General features: G+C 39.2%; 2 protein-coding genes across 2 annotated transcripts in view; one reads left to right on the top strand and one right to left on the bottom strand.

Annotated features, from left to right (window-relative positions):
- The first annotated feature begins 923 nt into the window (after positions 1 to 923).
- G6PC2 (glucose-6-phosphatase catalytic subunit 2) lies at positions 924 to 11,442 on the top strand. Its single transcript, XM_032114776.1, has 5 exons — positions 924 to 1,425; positions 1,746 to 1,855; positions 4,901 to 5,012; positions 5,847 to 5,962; positions 7,141 to 11,442. Exons 1-5 carry the CDS (start codon positions 1,208 to 1,210, stop codon positions 7,650 to 7,652), a joined length of 1,068 nt encoding a protein of 355 aa, XP_031970667.1. The 5' UTR covers positions 924 to 1,207; the 3' UTR covers positions 7,653 to 11,442.
- A 28-nt stretch (positions 11,443 to 11,470) lies between these two features.
- ABCB11 (ATP binding cassette subfamily B member 11) overlaps positions 11,471 to 26,209 on the bottom strand; it is a 47,092-nt gene continuing 32,353 nt past the window's right edge. The window contains 12 exon segments of the mRNA XM_032114777.1: positions 11,471 to 13,419; positions 13,954 to 14,100; positions 14,825 to 15,031; positions 15,784 to 15,981; positions 16,754 to 16,910; positions 17,018 to 17,259; positions 19,129 to 19,332; positions 21,140 to 21,168; positions 21,171 to 21,195; positions 21,198 to 21,245; positions 21,247 to 21,310; positions 21,412 to 21,506. Of these exon segments, the coding sequence (XP_031970668.1) occupies positions 13,219 to 13,419; positions 13,954 to 14,100; positions 14,825 to 15,031; positions 15,784 to 15,981; positions 16,754 to 16,910; positions 17,018 to 17,259; positions 19,129 to 19,332; positions 21,140 to 21,168; positions 21,171 to 21,195; positions 21,198 to 21,245; positions 21,247 to 21,310; positions 21,412 to 21,506 (1,617 nt within the window). The 3' untranslated portion in view covers positions 11,471 to 13,218.

Raw genomic sequence — 26,209 nt, 5'->3', positions numbered from 1 at the left:
TTGATAGAGGATGTGAATACATCAGAATATTAGAGCCTGATAAATAGCTTGAAGTTTTCTTCTTGCTGCTCTAATAATATCAGAAGTTGGTATCATCAAGCTTTTAGTATCCATTTAATCGCTTGTAGAAAAAGTTCTTTTCATGAAGCCACCTTAAATGAACATAATCTTCTATGCTACAGTTATTAGTACTAATATTGGCAAATCTGATATGCTAATACATTATCTGCTATGATCTTTTAAACTCCTGCTGTGTGGCAGAATCTGTTTTCTCTTGGCTGTTTGCTCTGGAGAACTGCTGTGCTTCACTTGGGAATAGTTCAGGGAAATACTCCTGATTATCTCTTCCCAACCTTGCTGTGGTGTGTAAAGCAGGTCTCATTTCTGTCAGGCTGGGCAGCAAGAAGTGGGGGCTGCAGCTCCTTCTGGCAGAGGGACGTAGGACTGGCGTCATGTAAGCAATGCACAAGAATGGCGGTACCGAGAGATGACTCAGAGACTGAGCATCATCTGCATTGTGCCCTGGATTAACAGGCCTCTTGTAGGAAGAAAACAATTGCTTTTCAGTATTTTAAGAATATTGTTGCTTTAAAAATAAATCTAGAGCTCAGCAGCATTGTTGATGCATGGATGCTGGTTGTATTTTCCTGACCGAAAAAATGTGTTGTGCAAAGTATTAGTTGCAGCATGGTAGCCAAGTTCTATGTCAAAGTGAAATGTACAGCTTCAGTGACAGTTCTGTAAAGATCAGTAATTTGTGTATTCTTTCTATCCTTTATACAGGCAGCACTTAATGAAGTACACACATTACTAATGTCCATCCTGCAGAGAAATGAACTGTGAAAAAACTTAAGTAAACAGGTTCCAACTGTTCATACAAAGGATTGCACAAGTCACACATTGTGTTTCCACAAAACTTTCCCCACAATTTGCTGCTGCTCAGCATGTATTTCACTTAGCTTCCTACAATTAAAATCTGCAAACAAAAAAGCTTTCCAGTGCTAACAGACTCATGTGCTTTCCCAGAGACTTGGAGCCACGTGTTTCGGGAATGGCTGGGTACACCACACCAATATAATATAAAGGCAACGTCAATCACCTTCTCTCACTTTTTAATAGATCCCCTCCATGATTCTTATTCTCCGTCACTAGAAACTTAAGATTAAAAGAACTTTACTATATTTCAAGTACAGTTTAATCCACTAAGATGGATCTCCTTCATAGCAATGGCGTGCTTATCATTCAGCATTTACAGAGGGACTACAGGGCTTACCAGGATTTCCTTAATTTTATGTCACATGTTGGCGATCCCCGGAATATATTTTCAGTTTATTTTCCTCTTTGGTTTCAGCTCAACCAAGTGGTTGGTACTAAAATGATATGGGTGGCAGTCATTGGTGATTGGTTCAACCTCATATTTAAATGGTAAGAAGTTGGATTTGTTTTAAAATTTGGTATTTTTAATAACAGTTTCTGTATGTACCTCAAGTTTAGAAAACTTTCTGTGAATAATCTACTAGTAGGCTTTCCCCGGTAATTAAAAAATAGGAATTCACAATGAAGATATTTAAGATATGTTTGAAATGGCATTGTGATAAGAAGAACCTGTAGAACTATTGTAGAGTAGCTTTGGAAATATAGCTCTTCATATTCTTGTAAGATTATTTATGATGCTTTGCTGAGGCCTTCTTATGTAAAAATCTTTTCATTGAATTTCTGCTTCATTTTATTTTATTTTTTGTCAGGATTTTGTTTGGCCATCGCCCATACTGGTGGGTGCAAGAAACAATGATTTATCCTAATCAGTCAAGCCCATGCCTTGAACAGTTTCCTATAACATGTGAAACTGGACCAGGTAAGAAATGTTGGAGATTACCTTGGTACATTTAATAGGGATAGTGGCTTCAAGGGGGAGAGAATGTTACTTATGATGGTCTTATATGATACACAAATCTCAGAGCTCATGCATAAAATAGCACAAAAAATCATGTAGAGGAAAAGGAAGAAATACAATAGCTAGGTATTTGCTGTTATGACAAGAATTTTTACTTCATTGCCTTTAAAAGATGCAGGGGAGGGGGATTTGCTTTAAAAATAATTACTACCAGAATGAGCTGGCATATTGGAAAGAAATTTTCACAAAACTTGTGAAATACATTGTTTAATGTGTTCCAAGACTGAGCATGGGGCTGTTGAGTTTGGGGGCTTGTTCACTGTCAGCAGAAATGTTCAAACCCCAAAAACTGAGTAGGTAGTTCAGTGTAAATAACAATAGTCTCAGTAATCGATTAACATAATGTAACACAAGTGGAAAAGGGAACCCCCTATTCCCAGAACCAGAAACTGGCACTGAATGTATGTGTGGGAGTATGTGTACAAATATATGGGGAAGAATTATTTTTGAAATGGTACCTTTTCAATGTATTTTGACTTTCTATGTCTCATTATCTTCTCCGTGGAACTCAAATGCAACACTGCTGAAGTTAAATGAACTTGAAAAACTCTAATATGTGAAATAAGATGAACTTGCTTTGAGCTAACTGAATTTAGTTTAATGCATTGTGCAATAAAATACTGACTGTGGAAATTATGAGCTTTGCATCTTGTCAATGCCACTGAAAGCTTTTAAGCAGTTTGCATAGCTATATTTTGTTAACAATATCCTGCATTACATCCCGTTGTAATTGTGAACAAGAAGCTTAAGCCCTGGTATGAGGCAGGGTTTAATAATGCCTGGTCTGTATGTGACCTGCAGTCTCTTTCAAGTTAATTCATTTGGTACCTAACGCAAAGTGTTAAAGTCCTTCAGATCTTATCAAAAGCCTTCAGAACGGAGCCCATTCAGTGCTGTGTAGATCCAAGCCCTGGCTCAGGAGACAATGTGTTTCATTTTGATTCATTGAACCAGAAAGCGTTTCTTCTTGTTACTGTCTTTCTGAAAGGTCATTCCTATTTCTGTCCAGTGGGTAAAACTGCCATATTGATTCCTTCTTTGCACTTAAAATGACCACGTTTCCTCCCACCTCCAGACTTACCCTGGACCATTAACACTGTCACTGACCTGTTTCTCATTAGCAAGAGGAGGTGCAGTCAGTGCAGCTGTTAAGCATTGTGTGAGCTTACGTGGTCCTTCACGTGCCTTTTAGATAGCAATTTATATTAAAAGATTAGAGAAGCAGCCACAGACATGAGGAAAGCAGATCCAAATACTGCTAGGATAGCCTGAACCCCAAACTCTGTCTCTCAGCAAAAGGGAAAGCAGAGGGAACTGTTCATATGACTACAGTTTAGTCAAACAGCTTAGGACCTGAATTCGGTTAGTACTTCTGGAATTAACTGAACTGCAGCCATTTTTTTTCTGGTATTTTTAAGGCTTTAACAACATAAACCTTAATGTGGAATTTATGCTGTTTCTAGTAGGTGATTTACTGGTGAGCTATGAAATATTATTCCTAGATGACGTTTTCCTAGATGACAACAAAGAGAAGCTTTTCCAATGCTGACATACAACATTACTGTTTCCTTCAGTGACATTTGTTCTGTTTTGAGGTTTAGGAGTGCACATCTGTTAGGAAATTAACAAGAGCTGGTAGAGTGACTCTAAATGTACTGCCAAGCAGAATAGCAAAAAATGAATCCAGGGAGTCAGAAATCGTTGTGCTTGTCCTGCCTAGACATTTTGCTTTGCTACTTCACTGAAATATTCTTTTACTCTACACACTACCAGATAGTGCTGGATCATAACACATTCTTGAGCCAAAATTATTTCTTCTGACAATGAAATAATGCTGTCACTTCTCTTTTGTCTCCACAGAAAGCCAAGATGTAAAGGCCCAGGATTTACAGATTCCAATGACCTAATTTTCTTTTTCTCCATTTTGATTCATTGAATGTAAATCTGGTGAACAGTGGAAAGGAAGTGACAGAGTAATTTTAGGAATCACTTCCCTTGCATCACGCCAGCATGCCTTGTTTTTTTGATGATTTTCACAGTTGTAGGAACTTCTCTGTGGTTTCATATTGCTTCCAGTAAAATTAAAGTTTTATTTTTTTAAATTAAAACAAATTACACATATATTATTGTAACCTGGACTAAAAAGAAGTCACTGTTGTTCTCTATGAGAGAGTGTTCCCTGTTACAGACTACTGTGGGTACAGCAATTAGAGCATCATTTCATGTGCCAGTTTCACTGACAATCTGTTTTTAATCCAGTTGATATTGTACAGCACCTTAAAATTTATGAAATTAATCAAAGTAAAGCATAAAGACACAGTTTTTCTGTGCTTCAGACACATTTCTAAATTTATAACGAGACTACCCAAAATGGTAATTACCTGGATTGTAATATTGCTAATGAGACACAGCTCAGAATCGTTAACACCATGGTAATTGCAGAAGCAGATAAAAGGCAGTTTGGAAGTGCTATCTAAAGTTATACTGTTACTTTGCTGTAGAATGTTACAAAGAGCTAAATCTCTGTTGCTCCCCTTAATTATGGGGATGCTCATTCAAAACTTTTCTCATGCGATACTCATATATAACTTCTACATTCCATGCTAGAGCTCTAAGACACCCCTAGGTGCCTTTTTTTATTTTTAAGTCCAAGTAATGGGAAAATATTATGTTTTCCAATCAAGATTCCACCTCACACCAATATAAGATTATTAAGCTGTTACCTTTTGATTTCAAACAAGTATGGATTCTCTGTAGATGAACCTTCTTAAAAATTCATATGGCAAAAATTAACTTTTGAGAAGCAGTTGACATTCTTTCAGCCTTTGTTAGCCATTTCCTTTCTAAATTATTAGGTGCCTGAGTAAATGCCAGTAGACATTTTCTGTATGACAAATGTCACAGTCATCATCCTTAAGTTGAATATTTTCTTCTTGTTTTTACTAGGAAGCCCATCTGGACATGCCATGGGATCATCTTGCGTCTGGTATGTAATGGTCACAGCAGCACTTAGCTACACAGTTAGATGGAAAGATAAATCAGCTGTTACCCTTCACAGGTCAGTGTCTTTCCATGATTCCAACTCATTATATTCAGATATTTCTTTATATTTGTGCTATGTTTTTAATGGACTTAATTTAAACAAATATTCACAGTCTGTTCTATCGTAAAAAAAAAAAAAAACAGAAACCCTTTATTATGGTCTACTTCAGATGAAGAAAAAGTATATTAAGAGGATTTATCTGTTTGTATAGGCTGGTATTTATCAACTTACAGGCCTTGCATACAGTATCTTGGAAGCAGTTCTATTAAAAGTTGTGTCAAATCTTCAGTGCTGGAAATTTTTAATTCTATTAATTGTCATTATGTATTGGGTTTTTTTGGTTAGTAAATAAATGTTTTTCTTTGATGGTCATCCTTCTTAGCCCCTTTTAAAACAAGTACACATAATGTTGGCGAAATTCACTGTAATGTGTTGCTCAGCTCTGTGGGAAAGTCCTGCAATTGCTCTGGTGGCTGTTCTTTCCAAGGCTGACAAGGTTGTTCCCACAACCTGAATTTTGTCATGAAATAATTGAACTTTTGCATATAGGTATGGCTTCATAATGAGAAATATGTTTAAGGTACTAGTGCTAATTTAACCTGCCATTGATGACTTCCATCGCTTAAACCACGGAGGTGTCTTGGACCTGAAACTTCTGAGGTCTGTTCCTGTAACCACTCTTGATGTTTTAGTACTAACTGCTAGTTTTTTATCATCTGATTCCAAACTGTGCTCCTTAGTAAACCTCTGCCTGGGTAAAAGTATGAGCCTTACATGATGAGGCTTGGGGTAAGTAAGTAGATTAAATAGCTTGTCTTAATTTTTAAGTATCTTCCTTTTCCCTCTTAGACTAACATGGTCATTCCTCTGGAGTATTTTTTGGATTATCCAGATCAGTGTGTGCATCTCAAGAGTATTCATAGCAACACATTTCCCTCATCAAGTTGTTCTTGGAGTATTTGCTGGTAATACTGCTATTTTTTCTTTTCTTTTTAACCCATATGCAAATTTTTTTTTTTAATTGAGGGAAGAGATTTTTAGTAGTTCTACTCATCTTGCAGCCCCAGTGGTGCTCTCGGCTCTCTGGAAAATCAGGGATTTGATAATAGTCTAAAGGTAAAATTTGTGAGGTAGAATGTACCTGCTGCCTGTGTAATTCAAACAGCAAAGGGAGTGAGCACTTGTCCACCTGCCAGTTGATGCTGACTGTATTGTGTCCACACTGCCTCAGAATAGCTCTGACTGCTTTCTACTGGCTGCATCCAATCTTTAACTGTGCTGCCTGTGTGGAAGAGATAAGAGAGGAAGTTGCTCCTACATGGCTCTGACCTTTCCTCTGAGGAGGAAGCTATTTGGGTCACTTCAAATGGTGTCCAGGTGCAAACTAGCATGTGTACAGTGTGGGCAAACACAGAGACCTGGGGACAATAAAGAAAAATTAAATAGCAAGACAAACTCCCCTGGGTAATTTAAGGTGCTAAAGCACATTTTTCAGAGTTACTTAAGCATATTTCAAATTGGTATTCAGAGAGTCCAAACTATGAGCAGTATCTCTAGTATCGATCTGATTTTAAGGAAGGTGACCAGTGCACTGAGCAGGGGCTTCCTGCTCATGTTCTCTTTCATGGGTGCAGTGCAGCCTGGGCAGCCCTGGCTAACAGCTTTCCCTCTTCACAACCAGGATAAAATGAGTACAAGAGAAGATAAGTGTGTTCTGTGTCTTTTCCTTCAACACTCAAAGCCTGTGTGGGAACTGGTGTTGAATTCTGCATTGCTGGAGCCAGTCTTTGAGTGAGGGACTCTTTTGGAAAAGGAATGTTCCAGTTTACATCTAATATTTGATAGGTTGTCATCTGGGAGATGCAGTCAGGCCTTAAGGTATGCCTCATATCAAAACCATGTAGTCCTTGGTATTTAATTTTTTTTTCCAAAGTGGCAGTTTTGAGTGGGAGGAAAGGTCTTGTAATGTACTGCAGAAGTGTTAAATTGTGTGCGTATATGTATATATATACACACATAGGTATTTATTACATATGTATATTCTTCTGTCTTCAAAAGTCAAATTCTACAGGGATGCTGTAGAAAATGCTGCTTCCAAGTACAAGTGTGTTGTTCCCTGTAACACTGAGTTTCTAATCCACAGGCATTCTTGTGGCAGAAGCATTTGAGCATACCCCTGCTATTCAGACTGCAAGCTTGAGAATGTACATCAAGACAAACTTGTTTCTTTTCATCTTTGCCCTTGGCTTTTATCTATCCCTCAAGCTTCTTGATATTGACTTGCTATGGTCTGTTCCAAAGGCCAAGAAGTGGTGTGCCAACCCAGACTGGATAAACATTGACACAACTCCATTTGCTGGATTGGTGAGGAACTTAGGTGCACTCTTTGGTTTAGGTCTTGGAATTAATTCTGAAATGTTCATCACAAGCTGCAAAGGTAAAAATAGCTGCAAGATAAGTTTCCGCATATTGTGTATAGCTGCTTCTTTAGCTACGCTGCAGCTGTATAATTTTGTTAAGATACCTACTCATACTGAGTATTTGTTCTACATTCTCTCTTTTTGTAAGAGCGCAGCTATGCCTCTGACTGTAGTTGCCTTGGTTCCATACTGTGTCCACTTGTTAATGAGGACAACTGAAAAGAAACTTAATTAGGTAAAGTTTCAAAATGGTTAGCGATGTGGGGATGGATGTGAACTGTTTAAGAACCCTCTGCAAAGGCATTTTTGCTTACTCATTTTAACCAAGGGGATGCCACTGCATCTTTGATGTACTCCTGGTAAGTAACCAGTACATCCAAAATCAGTACACTCAAGAATGACTTTGGCAGCTCAGAAGTATTAGTCGCTGATTTTGTTCCTAGAAATATTGCAAGCACACTGCAGTATGGTTAGAAATGGCCCAATACTCTGGGTCATAACAAAGTTTTAAAGTATAATCAACCAGCTTTATTTAGCTATATGGTGGTCTTTTATTTCTGTCCATCTCTAGCTAGATGATGCTTCAAGCATGACTTGTACATAGTAATACTCGATACTTCATTTTTTTATATATAGATACTGTGTGTTAAACTGCTACATAATGGTGTGACAGTATCACACCACCTACGACTGTACAGCTGTACCCAGGCACTGTGAAAAAGGCCAGCATAGTTATAAACAAGGTTTCAGATTTAACTTATTGAGCTTCCTGAGCAAACCAGCTTCTGATTAAGTCAGATAAGAAAAAAAAGTTTATTTCCATTAGACTCTGTAGGATATATTTTTGCATTACTGTGTGGTTTTTGTCATTTTTACTTTTTGAAAGTGGTCACATGAATCATGAGTGATACAGATCACACCTACGATAGAGAAAATGCATAAATATGGTATAAAAATCTTTGGGTTCTGTACATCTACACAGAGCAACAAATGAAAAAAGTTGTCAATAATGAAATTATCTCAGTATATGACCTCAAGAATTTGTTCATGCTCCTGTATTGCAAAGGTAATTCTCTGCTAATTCTCTCAGATCAACCGTCACAAGCCTGAATCACTGTTAGCAGTTGTGTAAATCTTGAAAATATGGTTGCAGACTGTCACTTCAAGTTTATATTCTTGTCAGCTTTGTTTAACTGAGCACATAAGTAACTAATATGTTGAATATATGTTTACTATATAAAATGGATGTTCTAAATAGGCAAACGGGGGGTACTTTCCATTTTCATTCATTATTTGGCGTCTATTGTTGTATATTCCCTTTCAGTGCATAATCTTTAAGCAACGTTTTGCTGATACCATCCTGTAATACTACACAAGCTATATGTATACATAGGCTTAGTATGCAAGGCTATAATATGGGTGGAATGAGGGCTGCATATGTACGATCTGAAAGCAATAAGGCTTAAAAGATGCAAACATGATATTGCTTCTAGACTTCCAAATAGGTAGGAGATAATTGAAATGGAAAGAATCTTATTTAATTGGGTAAACAAGGTGAATAGTTTGGTGTTGGCCTTTGGGAATGAACAAGACACAAATTAAAGAAGCAAATCTGAAACAGGCATCCTTAGTTAAGAGCCTAGTAAGACTACCTTGACTTAAGAAAATTAAACATCTGTTTTTAACAGTCTGAGGACTGTTCTGCTGTGTGCATCTGCTGATATCTTCTATAATGGTTCTCTGAACTTTTTTTCCCCACAGCAGCTGACCTGAAACCAGTCTTTTCTATAATTGTGAGTCCTTAAGCAAAAAACTAATGGGACTAGGCACAAATCATGAAGAACAAAGACAGCTATGACAAACACACATTTCAGCTGTGTTCACGTTGCTGTGTGCTTTGTTATTCCCTACCAGTGAGATGAACTACAGAGGCATTGCAGAACAGTAGCAGGTTGGTTGAGCTGTTGTTCTGTTCCTGGTTCCTCCTAGCCAGGAGTAGGGGATTCTTCGTGCGCAGCTGTCCAAGGTTCTCTGCAAGCAGCATTTGGATTTAGTGGTAATTTTAAGCTGGGAGTTATGGGTACATATCACATTTCTAGGCTTCTAATCACATGAGAGTCTCTGTTTCCCAGAACTGAGAAAGAATCTTGGTGCCTCTGTTAGGGTAGGCACAACCATAATGTAGAATGAGAGTTGGCATTTCTGCAGTATTCTTCTAAGCTCTGTACAGACATGTAGGAAGACATGGGCTCTCACTCATTTTCTTGGAGTGTTCTATTAATTCACTCTGTAATTTCAGTGCTTCAGGGAAAAGGACACAGAACAGCTTCCTGTCTGAACCATCTCTTATTTTTTCTGCAACTATGATAACATTACTAAAAATAGATTGGTGGGAAATCTGAATAAATCTAGTGTAATTTCACGAGTAACTTCAGAAATTAACTGACTGCTAATGCAATGGCCATAAGACACCTTCTGAGCAGCCAACTGTATTGTGGTATAGACTTTTGTGCAACTGCTTGAAGAATCTCAAATGAGGGTTCCCAAACTTGCAAAGAGAGTCTTTTCCAGAGTGGTGGGATAAAGTGTCAAGATATAATCTTGATATTTTGATAGAATTAGAATTGAAAATCAGGAGGCAGGCATTTAGTTGGTGCAGTGAAATAAACCTGCATGTCTCTTACTCAGGCTTTAGTAAATTTATTGCAGTTGAAAATTACAGTTCAAACCTTATTTAAATAGACTGTGTGACCTTACTGAGAGCTCAAATCGTTAAACATTTAAGCTGTAATTTCACCAGGCCTTTGCAGCCCTTTATATTGTTAATATTTGGAACAGATACAGCACATACACACTTACAGGATGAGCTAATTAGCCTCATTTGGGCCACAAACCTTTTTGAATTAAGGTTTTCCTATGTAATAAAGAGGGTGGAAAGTGTGTGACAGATCCCCTTGCTCCCACTAGTAGGATCCTAGGAGAAATTTAATCTTTTATTCTTGACTTAGATATGTCCAAATAATTCTTGACTTAGAGATGCCTGTAATAGCACTGGGATAATGCTATTCCAAAAGTACTTCCATCTCTCTGCAGAAAGATTCTCATGACCCAGGAGTTATATGAAGTGCTCCTCGTACAAACTAGCTGACAAGTTGTCTTTACATTCAGTTCACAACACTCTTGCTAGTCTGCAGCTTTCCTTTTTATCCTCCCGATTCCCTGTTTAGCTTTCTTGGTGGAAGGACTCTGGGCACAGACACACCGTTTCTACCCAGAGCAGTCCAGTTGAAGCAGGGGCTGTATTTGCAGAGCAGTTACTTAGGTGCTATCCCAAAACACTGTCGTGGCTATATCCAGAGGAGTAGGGTGGTTGGAAAATGCAGCTGCCATAGACCATACAGAGAAGCATACAGCAGGAGACATCAAATGACACCATCTACTGGCAAGACAAACAACTCAGGTCTGGCTTGAAAGATGTAAGCAAATGCCTTTGGAATGGTTCGGGATTACTGTCACCAAGCCCCAGGGCTGGGACATTTTACCTGTGAGGCAGCTGCAGCAGCAAGACCAGCCCAGCTCTGTACTGAGCATTCCATCAAGGCTTGTTGCTCATGCCCAGACGTACCATGCACAGGTACCAGAGGTCTATAATCAAGCACTTGTCAACAGCACGTAGGAATAAAGAGGCAGGAGGTGGCACCCATGAATGTGCAACTGTTTGTGTACATGGTAAGTGCATTCTGTTGGAGCAGCACACTTCTCAACACTTAGCTCTCGGTATTTCCTAGCTGCCTGAAAACAGGATGGTGCTAAACTGAGGAGCAGTAGCACTATCACCCAGCTTGGGCTGTGGCCCTGTGCTCCTGCAGGGAGACAGCAGGCTCCTGTGCTGGCAGGGGCAAATGTCCTTGAGTTGGCCTTCTCAACAGCTCCATCCTGAACAGCAAACCCTTGTCACAGACATGATCCAATTACACAGAAATACTTGCTGGCTGCTGCAAGATACTCATGTGCTTAGCTGAAGGGTAAGAGAAGAAATGCTAGAGCACGAGAGCCAGTAAAAAAAAACAATTTATTGGTTTAAATTGGGTCACAAAACTATTGTTCTTTAGGAAAAAGAATTATGAAATAAGTATACATAGTCACTGTAATTTTTAATAAAGAGTCATTTTCTATGGCCTTAAATGCTAACGTTAATTAAATACCATATACGTATGTCTGCAGGTTATTGATAGTCACTCTGTCAATAGTTTCAGTCCTGAGGCATCAAACTACTTATTGCTCTGAAACATAAAAAGGCTAAAAAGATTAAAGGCAATAATGCAGCTTTTATCTTTTAATTTTCAGTTAAGGTTTAAAATACAGACTCCCTTGGAGAAATAGCCATTTCAGTGCTGGCTGTGTGAGTTCAGTAGGGTATGTGACACTAACTCTGTTAATAGTTTTGTACAAAAGATGAAATTGGCTTTTGCTGCCTGGAATTAAGGGATAAATAATAAACTTTTTACCCTTACAGCTCTATTTAAGTACTGATACTGTTGCAATATTTTATAAGAAGTGGTGTGACTTCTTATAAAGTGAGTGGAAACCTGCCCACCCACCCAGCCCAGGTGCAGATTTTAAGACATGGATAATAACTTTTCCACTTAATACTCTATTGTTTAAAATCAATATTGAAATATTGAAACTGTAATCTGTACTTTCTATCTGCTTTGTCTCCAAGATCCCAGTCACTAAAGGAAAGAGTCCTGTTATGCTGCAGACAATAGCTGGTAACATGTTCCAGTATTTGCAGTAGATCTTATAATAAACTGTGACAGATACAAGCTTCTCCCAGAAGAGGCTCCTTCCTGACCTTTGTCATTTATGAACACATTGTTGCTTTGTTTATAAACTGTACTTAATGCAAAGAGCTAATTATGCCTATTTTTTCCACCTTTACTCATCATTGTCTTACCTTCTGAAAAAAAGAACATATCCATCACCATTTCAATAGAAGTGGTTTAAATAACTGATGATTAACTGTAGATTTTTACATTAGTTTAACCAAGGCATTTATTCCTATTCAAAAATCTTTTTGACAGCTGATTAGAGTGATGAGTGTTAGCTGGAGAGTTGTGGGCTAGGAAATGATCCTCACCAGCTTCTGTTCCTTACTTTGGTTGTTTTCCTTACTTTTGGGGAGCTGCCTTCTTTGTAAGTACTGACTAGTTTGTTGAAGGGGCATGGCTGTGTGGGTGCTGCAGGTGCACACAAGGGAAGCCCAGCCTCCCCCAACAGCACCGCTGACATGTGTGGTACAAGGGGGTGAAAGAGTGGGGCTTCTGCATGCAGAGGAAGGGCCTCTGCTGTCTGGTCTGCAGACCAAACATTAGGACAGATTTGATCCCTTCAGACGTACAGCATCACTTGTGGAGTTGTTTTCACTCATTCAGCTTACCGAGAGAAAGGGCAGTTTCCAGAACACCAGAGCAGAGTCTTCCTTGATTGCTAGCTGAGGCATGACAGGACTGAACAGTCTGACTGCAGGTAGTGACAACTCCCCAGAAACAATCTTTCCCATTTTCAGGATTTTTTTCGCTTATCAGTGGGCCAAGCTACTTCCTGAATGCATCAGGCTGTGCTTAGTCCCTTGCATGTGTTGGACAAGCGTGTTCGATGCAGACAGCTACATACATTCAGGGTTCCACAGATCTCACAGTATCGTAGAGCACTCTGTAGCACAATGGAGCACCAACACACACGTACCTACCACAAAGTATTGGCTTACAGAAATCATTCAAATTTAGAATCACAGTAATTCAGCTAATTGGGGCTCCAGTAGTAACAAGCTTCCAGTAGGCTCCTTCCATGGCCATCAGTTCATCATGAGTGCCCCTTTCAATGACAAGTCCTTGTGACATCACAGCGATGATGTCGGCGTTCTGGATGGTGGACAAGCGGTGGGCAATGACGATGCAGGTGCGCCCTTCTCTGGCTTTATCCAGCGCTGCCTGCACAGTCTAAAGGCAACAGACAAAATGTCAGAGTGAAAATGTGCAAACTGAACAGGGCTCAGAGCTGGAGGAACCCAATTGCTTTAGATTAATTAACTGTATTGTGCAACACTTGTAAAAGGACAATGAGACTAAATCAGAGGTTCTGATATTGATGTGCTTATCTGGGTCATGAACTCCGTGTACCAGCAGTACAAACAAGGGACAGCTAAACATAGACAGCAGTAGAAATTAAGGAAGGCCTTTACTCTGCTGACATGCTAAATGTCAATGGAATGCTTTGAAATCCAGGCAATTAGTATCCTCATTTCTGAAAAAGTGCTGCCTCTCATGGGCAGTTTAAGAGCACTTGGAGCTGGCTACTTTTTCTTACAGCTGTACCTCTTGCACTTTTTGGAAAGATCATTACAGGTGAAAGTGTTGAATTCATAATGCAATCATGTAGTGGAGTACGTTGGCATAGCTATAGAACACAAAAGGTATTGTATGTTTTAAGCCATTGTGTTAACTTTCCCTTATTGCTTATCACTGCATATTTACCTTTTCACTTTCGGTGTCTAAGGCAGATGTCGCTTCATCCAGTAATAAAATTTTAGGGTCTCGTATGATGGCCCTTGCTATGGCAATGCGTTGCTTTTGCCCACGAGACAGCTGGGATCCTTGAGCCCCAACATTAGTTTCGTATTTCTGAAAATTTTAAAAAAGGAGTATTTTATTCAGATGTAAGTTAAACACACAAATACGCAGCCTAAAGGAAGAGCAGGAGAGAGGCAAGAATGCTAACCACCGCTGCCTCCTTGCAGAACCTGGGAATGCAGAAACACAATACAGCAGTACACATGTTTGGGGAGAGGTTTTCAAGCCATGCCTTGTCTGCACATGACTCTGAGGCCCAGACAGCACAATGATGGGCCTGGAAGAAAAATGTGATAGCAAGGTGTTGGCTGATTTGTCTGAGGCAGAAAGAATTCTCCCTACCCTAGATTTGGGAGAAGAGGCTCAAAGTGATTTAAGGGCTTTCTAGAAAAGTGCTTTATTTGGGTGCCTAAATTGTACCCATACCTTATATGTTCTTTTTACATTTATATTTTTTCAGTGCATTTAAATACTTCTTAAGTGTACATAAGCAGCCAGCTTCAAATATTTTTGTCTAGGTATCATTTCCTACTCACAAGGCAAATCTCACACAGCTGGGAACAGGATTTATGTATTTGCCTACTGTGTAAGAATTCAGTAGCAACTCACACCCAAACGCTCAGGAGCACAACAAATGGTCACAGCACCTTCTTTGATTCTACTGTCACAGCTGTAAAAGGACATAAAAGGTGCGCGTGTGTAGCAACTTGAACTGGTTTCAGAGCAACTCCAGCTGCAATGAACACTGAGCAGCCAAGGCCTCGCAGGTACTTACATTAGGCAGAGACATGACGAAATCATGCAGTTGAGCCTTCTGGGCCGCTTCTATGACTTTTTCCATTGTCGCCTCTTTTGTGTTACTGCCATATTTGATATTATCAGCAATGCTGCAGTCAAATAGCACAGGCTCCTGTGACACTATTCCAATTTTTGATCTAAGAAACTGCACATTTATGTTCTTAGAGTCATGTCCATCTATTAACTATGAAGAAATGGGAGAAAACTTGAAACATCTATACAAAACACCAGCTTGCAACACCCAAATAGTTTATAGCAAAACGAAATTATTTAACCATATCATTAAAGCACAAACACAACTGATTTAAAGTGATTGGTTGAATTGCTTATATTTGACTCCTTTGTGCATGATGTGTATTTTGTGGTATGGCTTTGATCCATACCACAAAATACACTAGACCAATTGCTCAATTTTAAGTCCTAGTGAACTATTTAATTGCTTGAGGTTAGGCACATGCTTTATTGCCTTCCTGACATAGTAATCACCACACAGATTTTTTCCAGAGAAAGAGAAATAAATCTAGATGGGTAAGTATTTACATTAGGAAAACATATAAAAGCTTTTTAAGCTGTCAGTAACTGAGTAACTGGAACTTAAATCTAGACAAATTCCAGGCTCTTTGTTGCTCCATTCAGACTTGATTTTGCTTGTGCTCTCACAATGTACAGCACACATTTGTATGTTTCATTCAGAAGCTACCAAGGCAAATGCCTATGGCCTACATAATGCATGATCTTGCACATAATGCACAATTCCGATCTTGTCTGAATATGTCTGAGATAATACTTGGGAATTGTCCAAATAATCCACATCTGTCCTTTTGAGAAGGAGCTGAAGCCTCAGGCTGCACATGTACATGCCGCCACTGCTAGGCTGCACAGTAGGACACAGGCAGAAGGCCCTTGGAGCACAGAAATCACATTTTCTCTGCTTACCACACTTCCTTTCTCAGGGTCATAGAAACGCTCCAGAAGCTGGACGCTGGTGCTCTTACCACAGCCACTACTTCCAACAAATGCCAAAGTCTGTCCAGGCTTAACAGATATAGAGAGTCCTTTCAGAACCTGAATATCAGGCCGAGAAGGGTATGTGAATTTACAGTTAAGAAATTCAATGCTTCCCTTGAAATCATCCTGGTGAAAACAAAAAAAAAGGAGAAAGATGTTCCTGTGAGCTCGAGCTCAACACTGAATTGTAAAGTACAAAACAGCTCTTCCTCAGATTCATTCTTGCATCTTTTGCTTAAAATATGACATTTGTGCTTATGAAATTATCTCAGTAAAAGGGAAAAAACCATACTGGAGTGGCTGTCCTAGAGGTGAAGCTATTAGTCATAACACTATTTCTCTGCTTACACTTCTCTGCATGGCAGTGGTCAGAGGCATCAATTGGAAATGGTATTGTCTTGCAAATGGATAAGTTTTTAATTTTAATATAGACACTGTGTATAAAATAAAGAATTTCAATTTTCTGGGTGTGACTTTTCAATTCACCAGAAACTGAGCATTTTCATTTTGTCTGACTCAACAATTCTTTGTCTCTTCATGAACACCCCCCATCCATTTGATGTGAATGGAAAAACCTCCATTATAAACCAGCAATAGTCAGGTTTGTCATGAACTGTAAAGCAGGAAATAAGAACTTGTGATTCTGTGAGTCATCCAAATCAGTTCCATTCCAATTTACAGGAGTTTTACACTAACAAATTCCTACTGGCTGACTTTGTACCACTCTTGCTGTCTAGTACAAAGTTTGCTTCCAAAAGAGCAAAGACAAATAAACATTTTACAATCAGCATAACCTTCTTGTAAAGCACTGATCCTCATTGACTCCTAAATCATTAGTGCAACTTCCATGCCTGTAGTGAGCTGCCTGACATCACAAATTACTCATCTCCACTCTTACCCATTTTTCCCCTTTTTCACTGTAAACACTGATTGTAGGAAGACGATCAACCAGTTGAAAAAAGCGTGCAGCAGATGTTTTGGCTTTGGCATAGTTTGGGGTATAGGAAGAAGCTTTTCCCAAAGCAGTTCCACTGGTGACAATAGCAGAAATCACCCTGAGGGGAAGGGGGACACAGTCATTCTTGGGAAGCCATCAGGAAACTGAACACCACACCGAGTCTAGAACTTCTAGAAACCTGTTTGTGGCTGGGCAGGCTCTCACCTGAACACAAAGCTGTAATGGAGTCCTTCAGTGTCAACAAGAAAGCCCCCGTATCGGTAAGAGACGGCGTTGGCAATGAACACAATGCTCTGGGCAAAGCCAAAGCAGAGTCCATACACATGTGCTTTTTTGATTGCAGCTTTGTAGGGCATATCCAGGTGCTTCTCAAAATTGTCAATAAACATTTTCTCTTTTCCTATCCCAGCTACCGTTCTGATGTTAGAGAGAGCTTCACTGGCAATCTGGAAGAGAAAAAAATAAAAATGGGTAAAAGCTCCTAATTTTTACTTGGAAAAGTAGAGTGTGCTCTCACAAATGCATGATTCTTTCATGAACTCAGGACACTGATGCGATATATAAATTCATTCAGACATGATACAGACTGGCCCAAACATCAGCCAGCCTAAAGAGAACCTTTCCTACAAGCAATTACCTATTGAGATCCTCAAGAGCAATGCTCTGCCTGCTCCACTGGAGCTGTTACTGCAAGCACGCTTAGGCAATCAGGCACATGCTCTTGCTTGTGATTTATTCCACATAATATGAATAAATGTGATGTCCACAAAAGGAAAGATGGTTTTAGGAACTTCTTTGATTGCATGGATTTATTAATTAAATATGTTTGTTTTAATTGCTTTGTGTTACTTTTAGCAATAGTCAGAGAAAGAGTTAAAAGGGATGCTCTCCCCAACTTGCTTCATAAATTAAACCCACTTGAATTAAGTTTCCTCACCTGCTTACCCTCCCTCCCTCTCTGATGTCCAAAAGGCTGATGAGATGGAACATATAAATCATCAGTGACACATTTCCAAGATTTTTACCTTTGTACATAGGCAAAGAGTAAGCAAATGCTTGTCTATGCACATAGAACAATGCAACACAGGAAATGATGAGATAATCCCCACAGAAACTTGTGTGGAACTTTAATTAATTGTAGGCTTCATAGTGTAATTTATTGCCAGTCAGAATTTCGGTTTATGTCCCAAAGAAAATAGTACCACAATTTCATCTACAGAAGTAAATTGACAGCTTGTTTGGTCCTAATTTCATCTTTTTAACCTCAAGTAATTTTATTAAGAAATTGTTTTAAAATGCTGTAGTTTGCTTGGACTTTGATAGTAGATTCATAATGTGACACATTCCTTTGGGAAGCAAGTGTGGTATATAGCTTATGAATGTTTTCAGCACGTAGGAAAAGATCAGAATGTAGACAATATAGACAATCAGAAATCCAATTTCAGGGGGTTTTTTTCCTGGCTAAAATTAAGAGTCAGTGTCTTGCATTATCATTCAATGTGAAGGAGCAGGTAAGTAGGTACTGTGAATTGGATTGTGCAGACTGGGCTTTTCCATGTTTAGCATGGCTGATGAGCATCACTTTGGAAGAACTCAGTGTTTTTAGCATTTGGATGCAGTGCTGGCAAATAAATTAGAAAATGACACCAGACACAAACAGTCATCACCAAAACTGCTGAAGCAGTGTCTTCTTCATCACAGGCTCTGGGTTGTTTTATTGAGTAAGAGCTGATGCCTTGACTCATTAGTGAAGTTTCTCTCCTTGTCAAGAAGTATTTTGATTAATGACTTTTGTAAATAATTAACCATTCTGGGTGCAGGCAACTGGTCAAGTCCTAATTATTAAGATGTGAAGGGCCAAGAGCTTAATTCTTAAGCTGGTATGACTCACCAAAGGAACAACTGTCCTCTCTAAAATCCACATACTGATTTGTGGTTCAGTGCCAGACGCTCAGGTGTGAGCATTTCTAGGTGAAAAAGTATCACTGCTTTCCGAGGACAGCATAATCCCGGGGCATCAACAAAAGGGTGTTTAAATAAAACCCAGCAAAGGTGAACTGGCCTGCTGAGAGATCAGTGTCTACCACTTCAGTGCAATAACTTTCGAAAGGTCACTCACGTTCCATGCAGCGAATGCTTCTGCAGTTAGGGAGTTCCCAATGGTGTTTTCAATGGTTTGACAAGCTGAAATATTGCAACTGAGTCACAAAGCATTTCCAGTTTCATGACATTTGAATTACTCATGGTCCCCCAATGACTGATTTTTCATCTACCCGTGACTGGCAAAATATAAATTAGTCTTTAAACAGCATTACCCGGCCAGTAGCTTCCAACGCTTTCTTGTCCTGTGAGGCAAATCCTGTCAGCATTTTAGCCTGCACAGCTCCAGATAAAGCCAAAAATGGCAGGAAACACATTATTACCAAACTCAGTTTCCAGCTGAAGTAGAAGGCAATGATCATGGCCACCCCAATGTTAGTAAAGGAATTGACAATCATTCCTATCTGTGATCCAGTTGCCTTTGAAGAAAGAAACAGACATGACTGACTTATACCTTCAAAAACAAATTGAACAAATCTTCCTATAAACTTTAGAAGACTGTAATATTAAAGCAACATAAGGCACTAACAGCTACTAACTGCACTGGAATTTAGCCAGTTTGGATATACTGTTTCCAAGTAATTGTATCAACAGGAGGACTGCAAATGTCCAACATTCCTTTGATCAACCAAATCTTCCATTGATAATTCAGATTGTTTCTAGTGATTGTGAGAAAGATGATCTATTGAAATCAATTGCCTTGGGTCTCTGGAGAAAATTCATCTGAATACATTGTTTAGCCTCTACATTTATCCATCTAGATACATATAATCAACTGGACCCTTTTGTAACTTAGCTATTAACAACAAAGCCTCAGCTGTGCTAAAATCAGTAAGGCAACATCACTGGAAAGGGATGAAACAAAGTTGTATTTCTGCCTATCCCTTTATTAAGGAAAAAACTTAAATACAGCTTTGACATCATCCGTATTAAATGCATTTGTCTGCTTCTTATGTACTTCAACAATGCTTTTTAATAGACTTATTTACTCAAAAGTCATTTTCTTCCATAGCAGTAAACAGCACCCTAAATAGGACTTATATTGCTATGTATTAGAATAAAATAGTACATTCGATATCCTTGATGATTTTTAGTCAAACTTATTTGCAGGGTATGAACTTGGCAGCACAAAATGCTCATCATCTACTCCTCCTCTGATCTGCAGCAAGGTCTGTGTCAGGCAGTGAAAGGTGCAGGGCACTGCCTGCTCAGGCAGCTCTGGTCTCCCTCATCTTCTGCAAGCTGTGGGTTGGATGGCTGTGCCCCACTGCTCTGCCTGTGCTTTGAACAAAGGTGTCCCTTAGAAGGCTATTAAATGGTTCAGTCAGAGGTTTACAAGTTTATGTATTTCAATTAAAAGATGCTCTGTAAGTGCCTGTGAGGTTTGCAGCTGGTTTCTCTGATTCTGTAGAAATTTCTGCTGAGAGGGGTTTTGGAAAGCTCTTCCCTAAAATCCCTGTCAATAGTTTTTTTAAACTAACTTACAATCTTCAGTGAAGCTGAAACATGACAAATTTTGCAACAAAAGAAATCTGTACATCTCCTTCCTAGTTTCTAGAAAATTGCTTGCATTGGAGCCCAGCAAAATGGCATCTGACTCACTTCTACCAAAGGATCAGTTCAGATAGGTAACAGATATAGCTCAGCATGATTTAACCCTCAGCCACTAAGGAACACAACACATGTAGTTAGTGTCTCACTTTCCCAGATACTGAAACTGGCTGCAGGATTCCCAGCTGGAGCACCAGCCAGTACTGCAGATTGGTTTTTCAAGTGGGTTGTCAGTTTAGATCAAAATTGCCACAACATGCACAATACCATGCTGAAAACTGGAAAACATAGTTATTAATGACTGTCAGTAACATACTATTTAAACATGTTTTTGAAATAAACACTTGAGCATTGTGGCAAATAAGCTTATTCATCTCCAGAAAAAAAAGATCAAACTTCTGCACTGGGTGTTCCTTCCCATTCCATTGTTGGTTGGTATTTTATTGATTATTGTGTTTTGTTTGACCCTATTTGTACTTTTAGGATATACCACATACTATTATTTGTTCCATGGTAGCAGTCTGTGATGATAGAAGTAGCTTAATTTGGCTTACAAGAACAGAACTACACTGACCTAGCTGATTGCACGGTAGCTAATCTCTGTTACAACATGCCAAAAATAGACCTTCAATCAGTGCTTATAGTAAAATGATTCATGAGGTGCCAGGTCTTTACCCCTTGGACCTGTGAGGCATCTGTTGCAGTCTTGTAGTCAAAGCACCGGGGCTGTTTTCTTCCGGTCATCAAACAACCAATGGTCTTGCCCCAGCATAGCCTGGAAAACCAATTTTCCTTAACCGCCTTGTAAGCAGCTCACCAGACTTGGCAAAGGTGTATCCCTGGGGGCATGAGAATAAATAAGATTGTACAGAGAGAGAGTACCCTCCAAGAAAGGGTGCAAAACCAAAAATACAGTATTGCTAATTGGACTGCTATTACCTGTAGGAAACTGTGTGAAAAATGAAAGAACTCCGACTAAGCAAGAGCACACAGACGCCATTGGATCTGGTTTTTTTGTTTTCTTCTTCAAGATGGAGAAGGTCTTTGAAAAGGAATAAATAGAATGTCAGTTTTGCTGTGTGTGAAGTTTCTTCTGACTCCCAATTGCCAAGTGCAGAAACCCACCCTAGAACCAAAGCCAGAACACAGAGCTCTCCCACTCTCACCCCCTGCAAAGGTCTGATTCCTTATTTTTCCTAAGGTGAGCCTGGATTAAAATGTAATGGGTTTTACTCCTTATAAACAAAAAGTTCAGTATACTCAGTGTCTGCACACACTATTCCTATTTGTGGCCCATCCCTGGTTATAATTAATCACACATCCCCCACTGTAAACAATGATAACCAGAGAACAGTAATGTAATAAACAACATAGCAACAAAGCAGCAATGCGGCAGCATCCTATCTCCTCTCTGCTCTGCGCCAATTGCAATTTTATTAGGCTGTACAAAATAAAGTCTCTAAATAATTATACCCCAGTGTGACTCCCTGCACAACACTTAGAGATGCTGTGATTGCCATAGGTAGGCTCCAAGAGGAACCTACTGTTTTCCTGAAGGAGTGTGGATACAAGCCATTAACTTACTGCTGGGCACCTGAGAAAAAGCATTAGTGCTTAAAGGGGAGCCCCTCCACCCCACTCAGTACCATGGCATTTTCATTTTTTAATATCTGGTCTTTTCAACACTCGCCAATGTTACTGGCTGCTGCTGAAGAAATGGTCCAAATTCGTCCTTTAGCAATTCCTTTCAATCAGAGTTTACCTATCTGAAGTTCTTTATCTGAACTATTTCTGCTGCTTCCAGATAGAGGTCAAAGCTCACATTTGTACTTCTCCACTAATCTTAAATTAATTCTCACTGGATTTCACAGGTAAAATTACTATAAATTGTCCAATCTCTCGATCTTATCAGCAAGGTGTAATTAAACATAACTGACGCATTCAACGTCTGCCTTTATCAAAACCAGCCTAAATTCTTCTAGGTGACTATTTAACAGTAGAAAGAGAAGGAATTTTCATTACAGCTACAAAATATAAAAATTACGTGAAAATAAACTTAATTACTAGTCTTAAAAGGTCAACCCATGCTATTTTTTGTTTGAAATGAGCCATACCTCAAAGTAACAGAGAGGAATTAGAGAATGAATCTGAGAAAAAGAAATAGCTGTTCTCTAGTGGGAATTTCACTTCAAGTATTTTAACTTTGTACGCCAGTGCCTTGGCAACAAAATAAATCCTGCAGATTCCAAACTGATAATAGCATAACAGCCCTTAGTGTTTCAAGCTAAGAGCTGTTCCAACACCACGCTGTCTTATCTTTAGCAAGTATATTACTGTCTTAGATGAATCTTTGTTTTAAAGAAAAAAAATCACCAGGTATGTTTTAATCTGTCATAGTAAGAACAAAATATACAATGATCTGTGGCTGCTCCTATCCCCTTCATGAAATCCACTGTACATTCAGTAACTCGTGTTTGATCGCAAACTGAACAGGCTGTTGAGCAGATTTAATCTATCTTTGTAAGTTATGTGTCTAGGAGAGATACCACTGTTTCGGTTTTGTTTGTTGGGTTTTTGTTTGCATTGTTTTGAATTTGTTGGGGTTTTTTTCTGTGGGAAATATTCTACTTAAATACTTTGACAGAACGAGATACAAGGTGCACTCATAAACTGTGTCCTATGAGGATTCCAGATTTTAGAATTGCTGTGGTATTGTGATGGTATTTTCTGTGTCATCATGGTGTGCAATATCTAGACATGAATGGGAAAGTGCAGTTCATAGTAGTGGACATGCCAGAAACAGAACTGGCCTAAAACATAATCAGGGGAATAACTAACAACTCCTCATTGCGAGTATTTGTTCATGTTGATGTCATGCAATTGCAGTGCTGTGGTACTTCTTTGTATGAAAAAATATCAACAAGATCTCTGTTGAAATTAACTGGAGTTCTAATGAATACAACTAGCAAACAGTAGGATAAACACAGTATATGATGGATCATGGTAAATATGTAGTTGTGAACTGGGATGAAAAACACTCCTCTCCAGAGATACTGATGGCTTTTTCACAAGTGTCCTGAGTGTTGTGTCTGCACAGTCATCCAGAAACACTGGGATGGCCCCATACATACACTGGTCAAACTTAATATTTCTTCTTTTCACACTTTGAAATTTTTCTATCTAGTCAAACAAATAAATGTCAAACACAAGACCGAGCATTGCAAACAGATATAAATGCTTTCCCTAGGACCCTACAGTGAGTTCCAGTAAGTATTTATGCTTGTTATAAAGAAAATTTTGTCCACTGCTTCTTTATGGCTGGATGGTCGGCAAGATTAAGTAGGATTCCTCATTTCAAGAAAGTCGAAGGCAACACAGTTTCTGATTTCAAGAGGCTGGATTCATATCCATGCACCATGAAAGGTGTTCATGAAAAGGGAGAATGCTGAGAGCCTTTGTGTTAATATTCTATCCACGTCACCCACATTCAAAGTGGTTCCCCTGCTTTTTCCTATGCAAGAAATATGTTATGAAAGGCCTTCCCAGTTCCTGTACCCCGGCTCTCCATTGCACCTAGATAAAGGCTGACAGAACTACAATGTCTGCAACACACCTTGAGCATTTCTGATGAAGACAGTTATTGGTCAGCATGGGAGTCCCCTTGCAAGCTTTAAATTCAAGGAAGAATGTGCTTAAGAAAAGGATGGGAGGAAGTACGTTCTTACACTCTCCCTAAACTGAGTGCAAAACCAATTTATAGTCCTGCAGAAGGAAATTTGGATAACAATCATCAGGAGGAGATCTTGGTATTGCAAACAGAGGATTTTTCCCCCCCTTATAAGTCTGTCCTGTAAAATTGAACTACCCCATTCTGCAACCATCCTAACATGCTCAGTTATGTTTTTAATCTGTGATCTTTATTAAAAAAATAACACCAATCATGTCAACATGCAGCATGGACAATAGTATCAGGTTTATAAACAGAAAGATTTATTGCTGAGATGTCCATGTTCAGATCATATAAGTCTCAGCAGTTTTAGTGTGGACTATAATTTATCTGGAGCCGAGGACTCCATGCCCAATAGCAGTAAGAGCACATCTTTCAGTTGAGTTTCACTGGAAAGGATCCATACTCTGAGACAATTCCACAGGGAGAACCAAAGCATAAGTAAAAGAAACTACTGAAAACTTTGTTCAAAAGGTATATACACAGTATTATCCAGTTCTTCACTGACTTTTTGGGACTGATTTCTGAAAACCTTCAGGGCAGACTTAGCTAAATTTATCCTTTCCCCTCATAGGTGTGGGGATTTTTCCCTCACTCCCCAGCATATTTGTCCCAGAGTACAAGCCCACATGTCTGACACAACAACACTGCAGATATTTGGACAGATCTGAAAGCAGATGTATGTTCCATCTGCCTGACTGCCTTGGCACCAGGTAGAAATATTTTAAATTAATGAAAAACGCATATTGGACTTTCCTCATGTTCATTATGGCTTGCTTTTCCTTGCAGCCTCTTTCCTTTGATAGACTGAGGCCTTCAACAGTAGGAATCCATCCTTGTTGATGAAGGTATTTAGCATCTTGCAGGATGACATCAGCCCCAGACTCCCAGGGTCTAGAAGACCCTTCTCTAAAGGAATCAAATGTTAGATTCACTGTGGAGTGTGTATAGCAGTGTCTCACCTGCTGTCTAGTGAAAGCCACAGTCCTTAATATGAGCCTAGACACTCAAGAATTGTTTGGAGGTGGCAAACCTATGCCTAAAGGCCAAGCACATTGGGCAGAAGTGCTAAGTGCATCAACAGGGCCTGGAACATCCTTTATTCTTCTGCTTGCAGGATCTTACTTAGCAAATGTCAAACTGCAAGTAAATGTGATTCAAAGACCTGAGCAGCTTTCCTGAGAGAAATGTCTAAGCCAAAGCAGTTCCCCCAAAAAAACAAACAGCAAAAGGTCAACCTTTCTTTTGTTAGATTGCTGGCACTGCTCTTAGAATCCTTTTCTACCAGTAGCTCAAATGCTGGGGCATTCATTCATTCATTCATTCATTCATTCATTCATTCATTCATTCACTTTTTCCTGCCTGTAAGGTTTTCAACCTCCAATATCTGTCTACTCTTTAGGACATATATTTTGGCACACGTGTACCTACCCTGACCTAAGCAAGTGAGTGCAAAGCACAAGTTTTATCCTACCTCAGATGGGTACCAAAACCACAAAAAACCAGTGGCCTTCCCATTTTATTTCCAATGAATGTGTCATTACTTTACTTAATGAGATACAGCATGAACAGATGGGTTTTCTCTAGCCTAATTCTTGAAAATTTAGGACACTTTCCTAGGCACTAGTTAGAGCAGCACTGAGTATCTTCAGGCAGCCCTCCAGTTTCCCACCAACTTGGCAATTATGTCCCCAGAAAGCTTTTATACAAAAGGGGAAGCATCCTCTTTCTATCACAGCAAGTTTTTGAAGAAATAAACACTCATGGCTGAACTCAACAAGTTTCAAGAGAGGCTGTGGATTTTGATAATACTGCATCCTTTAGTGAATGTTAAGGTTTAAAGCATATCTCTACATCTTGCTTCCAAATCTGTTGATGCAAGCCTACTCTTTGCTGGTGGCTGTGAACCCAGTTACAATTCTCTCTCTCTCCCTGGGCATTCCGCAGGGAGCAGGCAGCAAAGAGGTGCCGGAAATACATAAACAAAAAAGTGAAGTAATTTTTAGATTTGATCCAAA

Source organism: Corvus moneduloides, chromosome 7 (genome assembly GCF_009650955.1).
Source record: "Corvus moneduloides isolate bCorMon1 chromosome 7, bCorMon1.pri, whole genome shotgun sequence".
Taxonomy (NCBI): Eukaryota; Metazoa; Chordata; class Aves; order Passeriformes; family Corvidae; genus Corvus; species Corvus moneduloides.
This window is presented reverse-complemented; position numbering and strand designations above follow the sequence as displayed.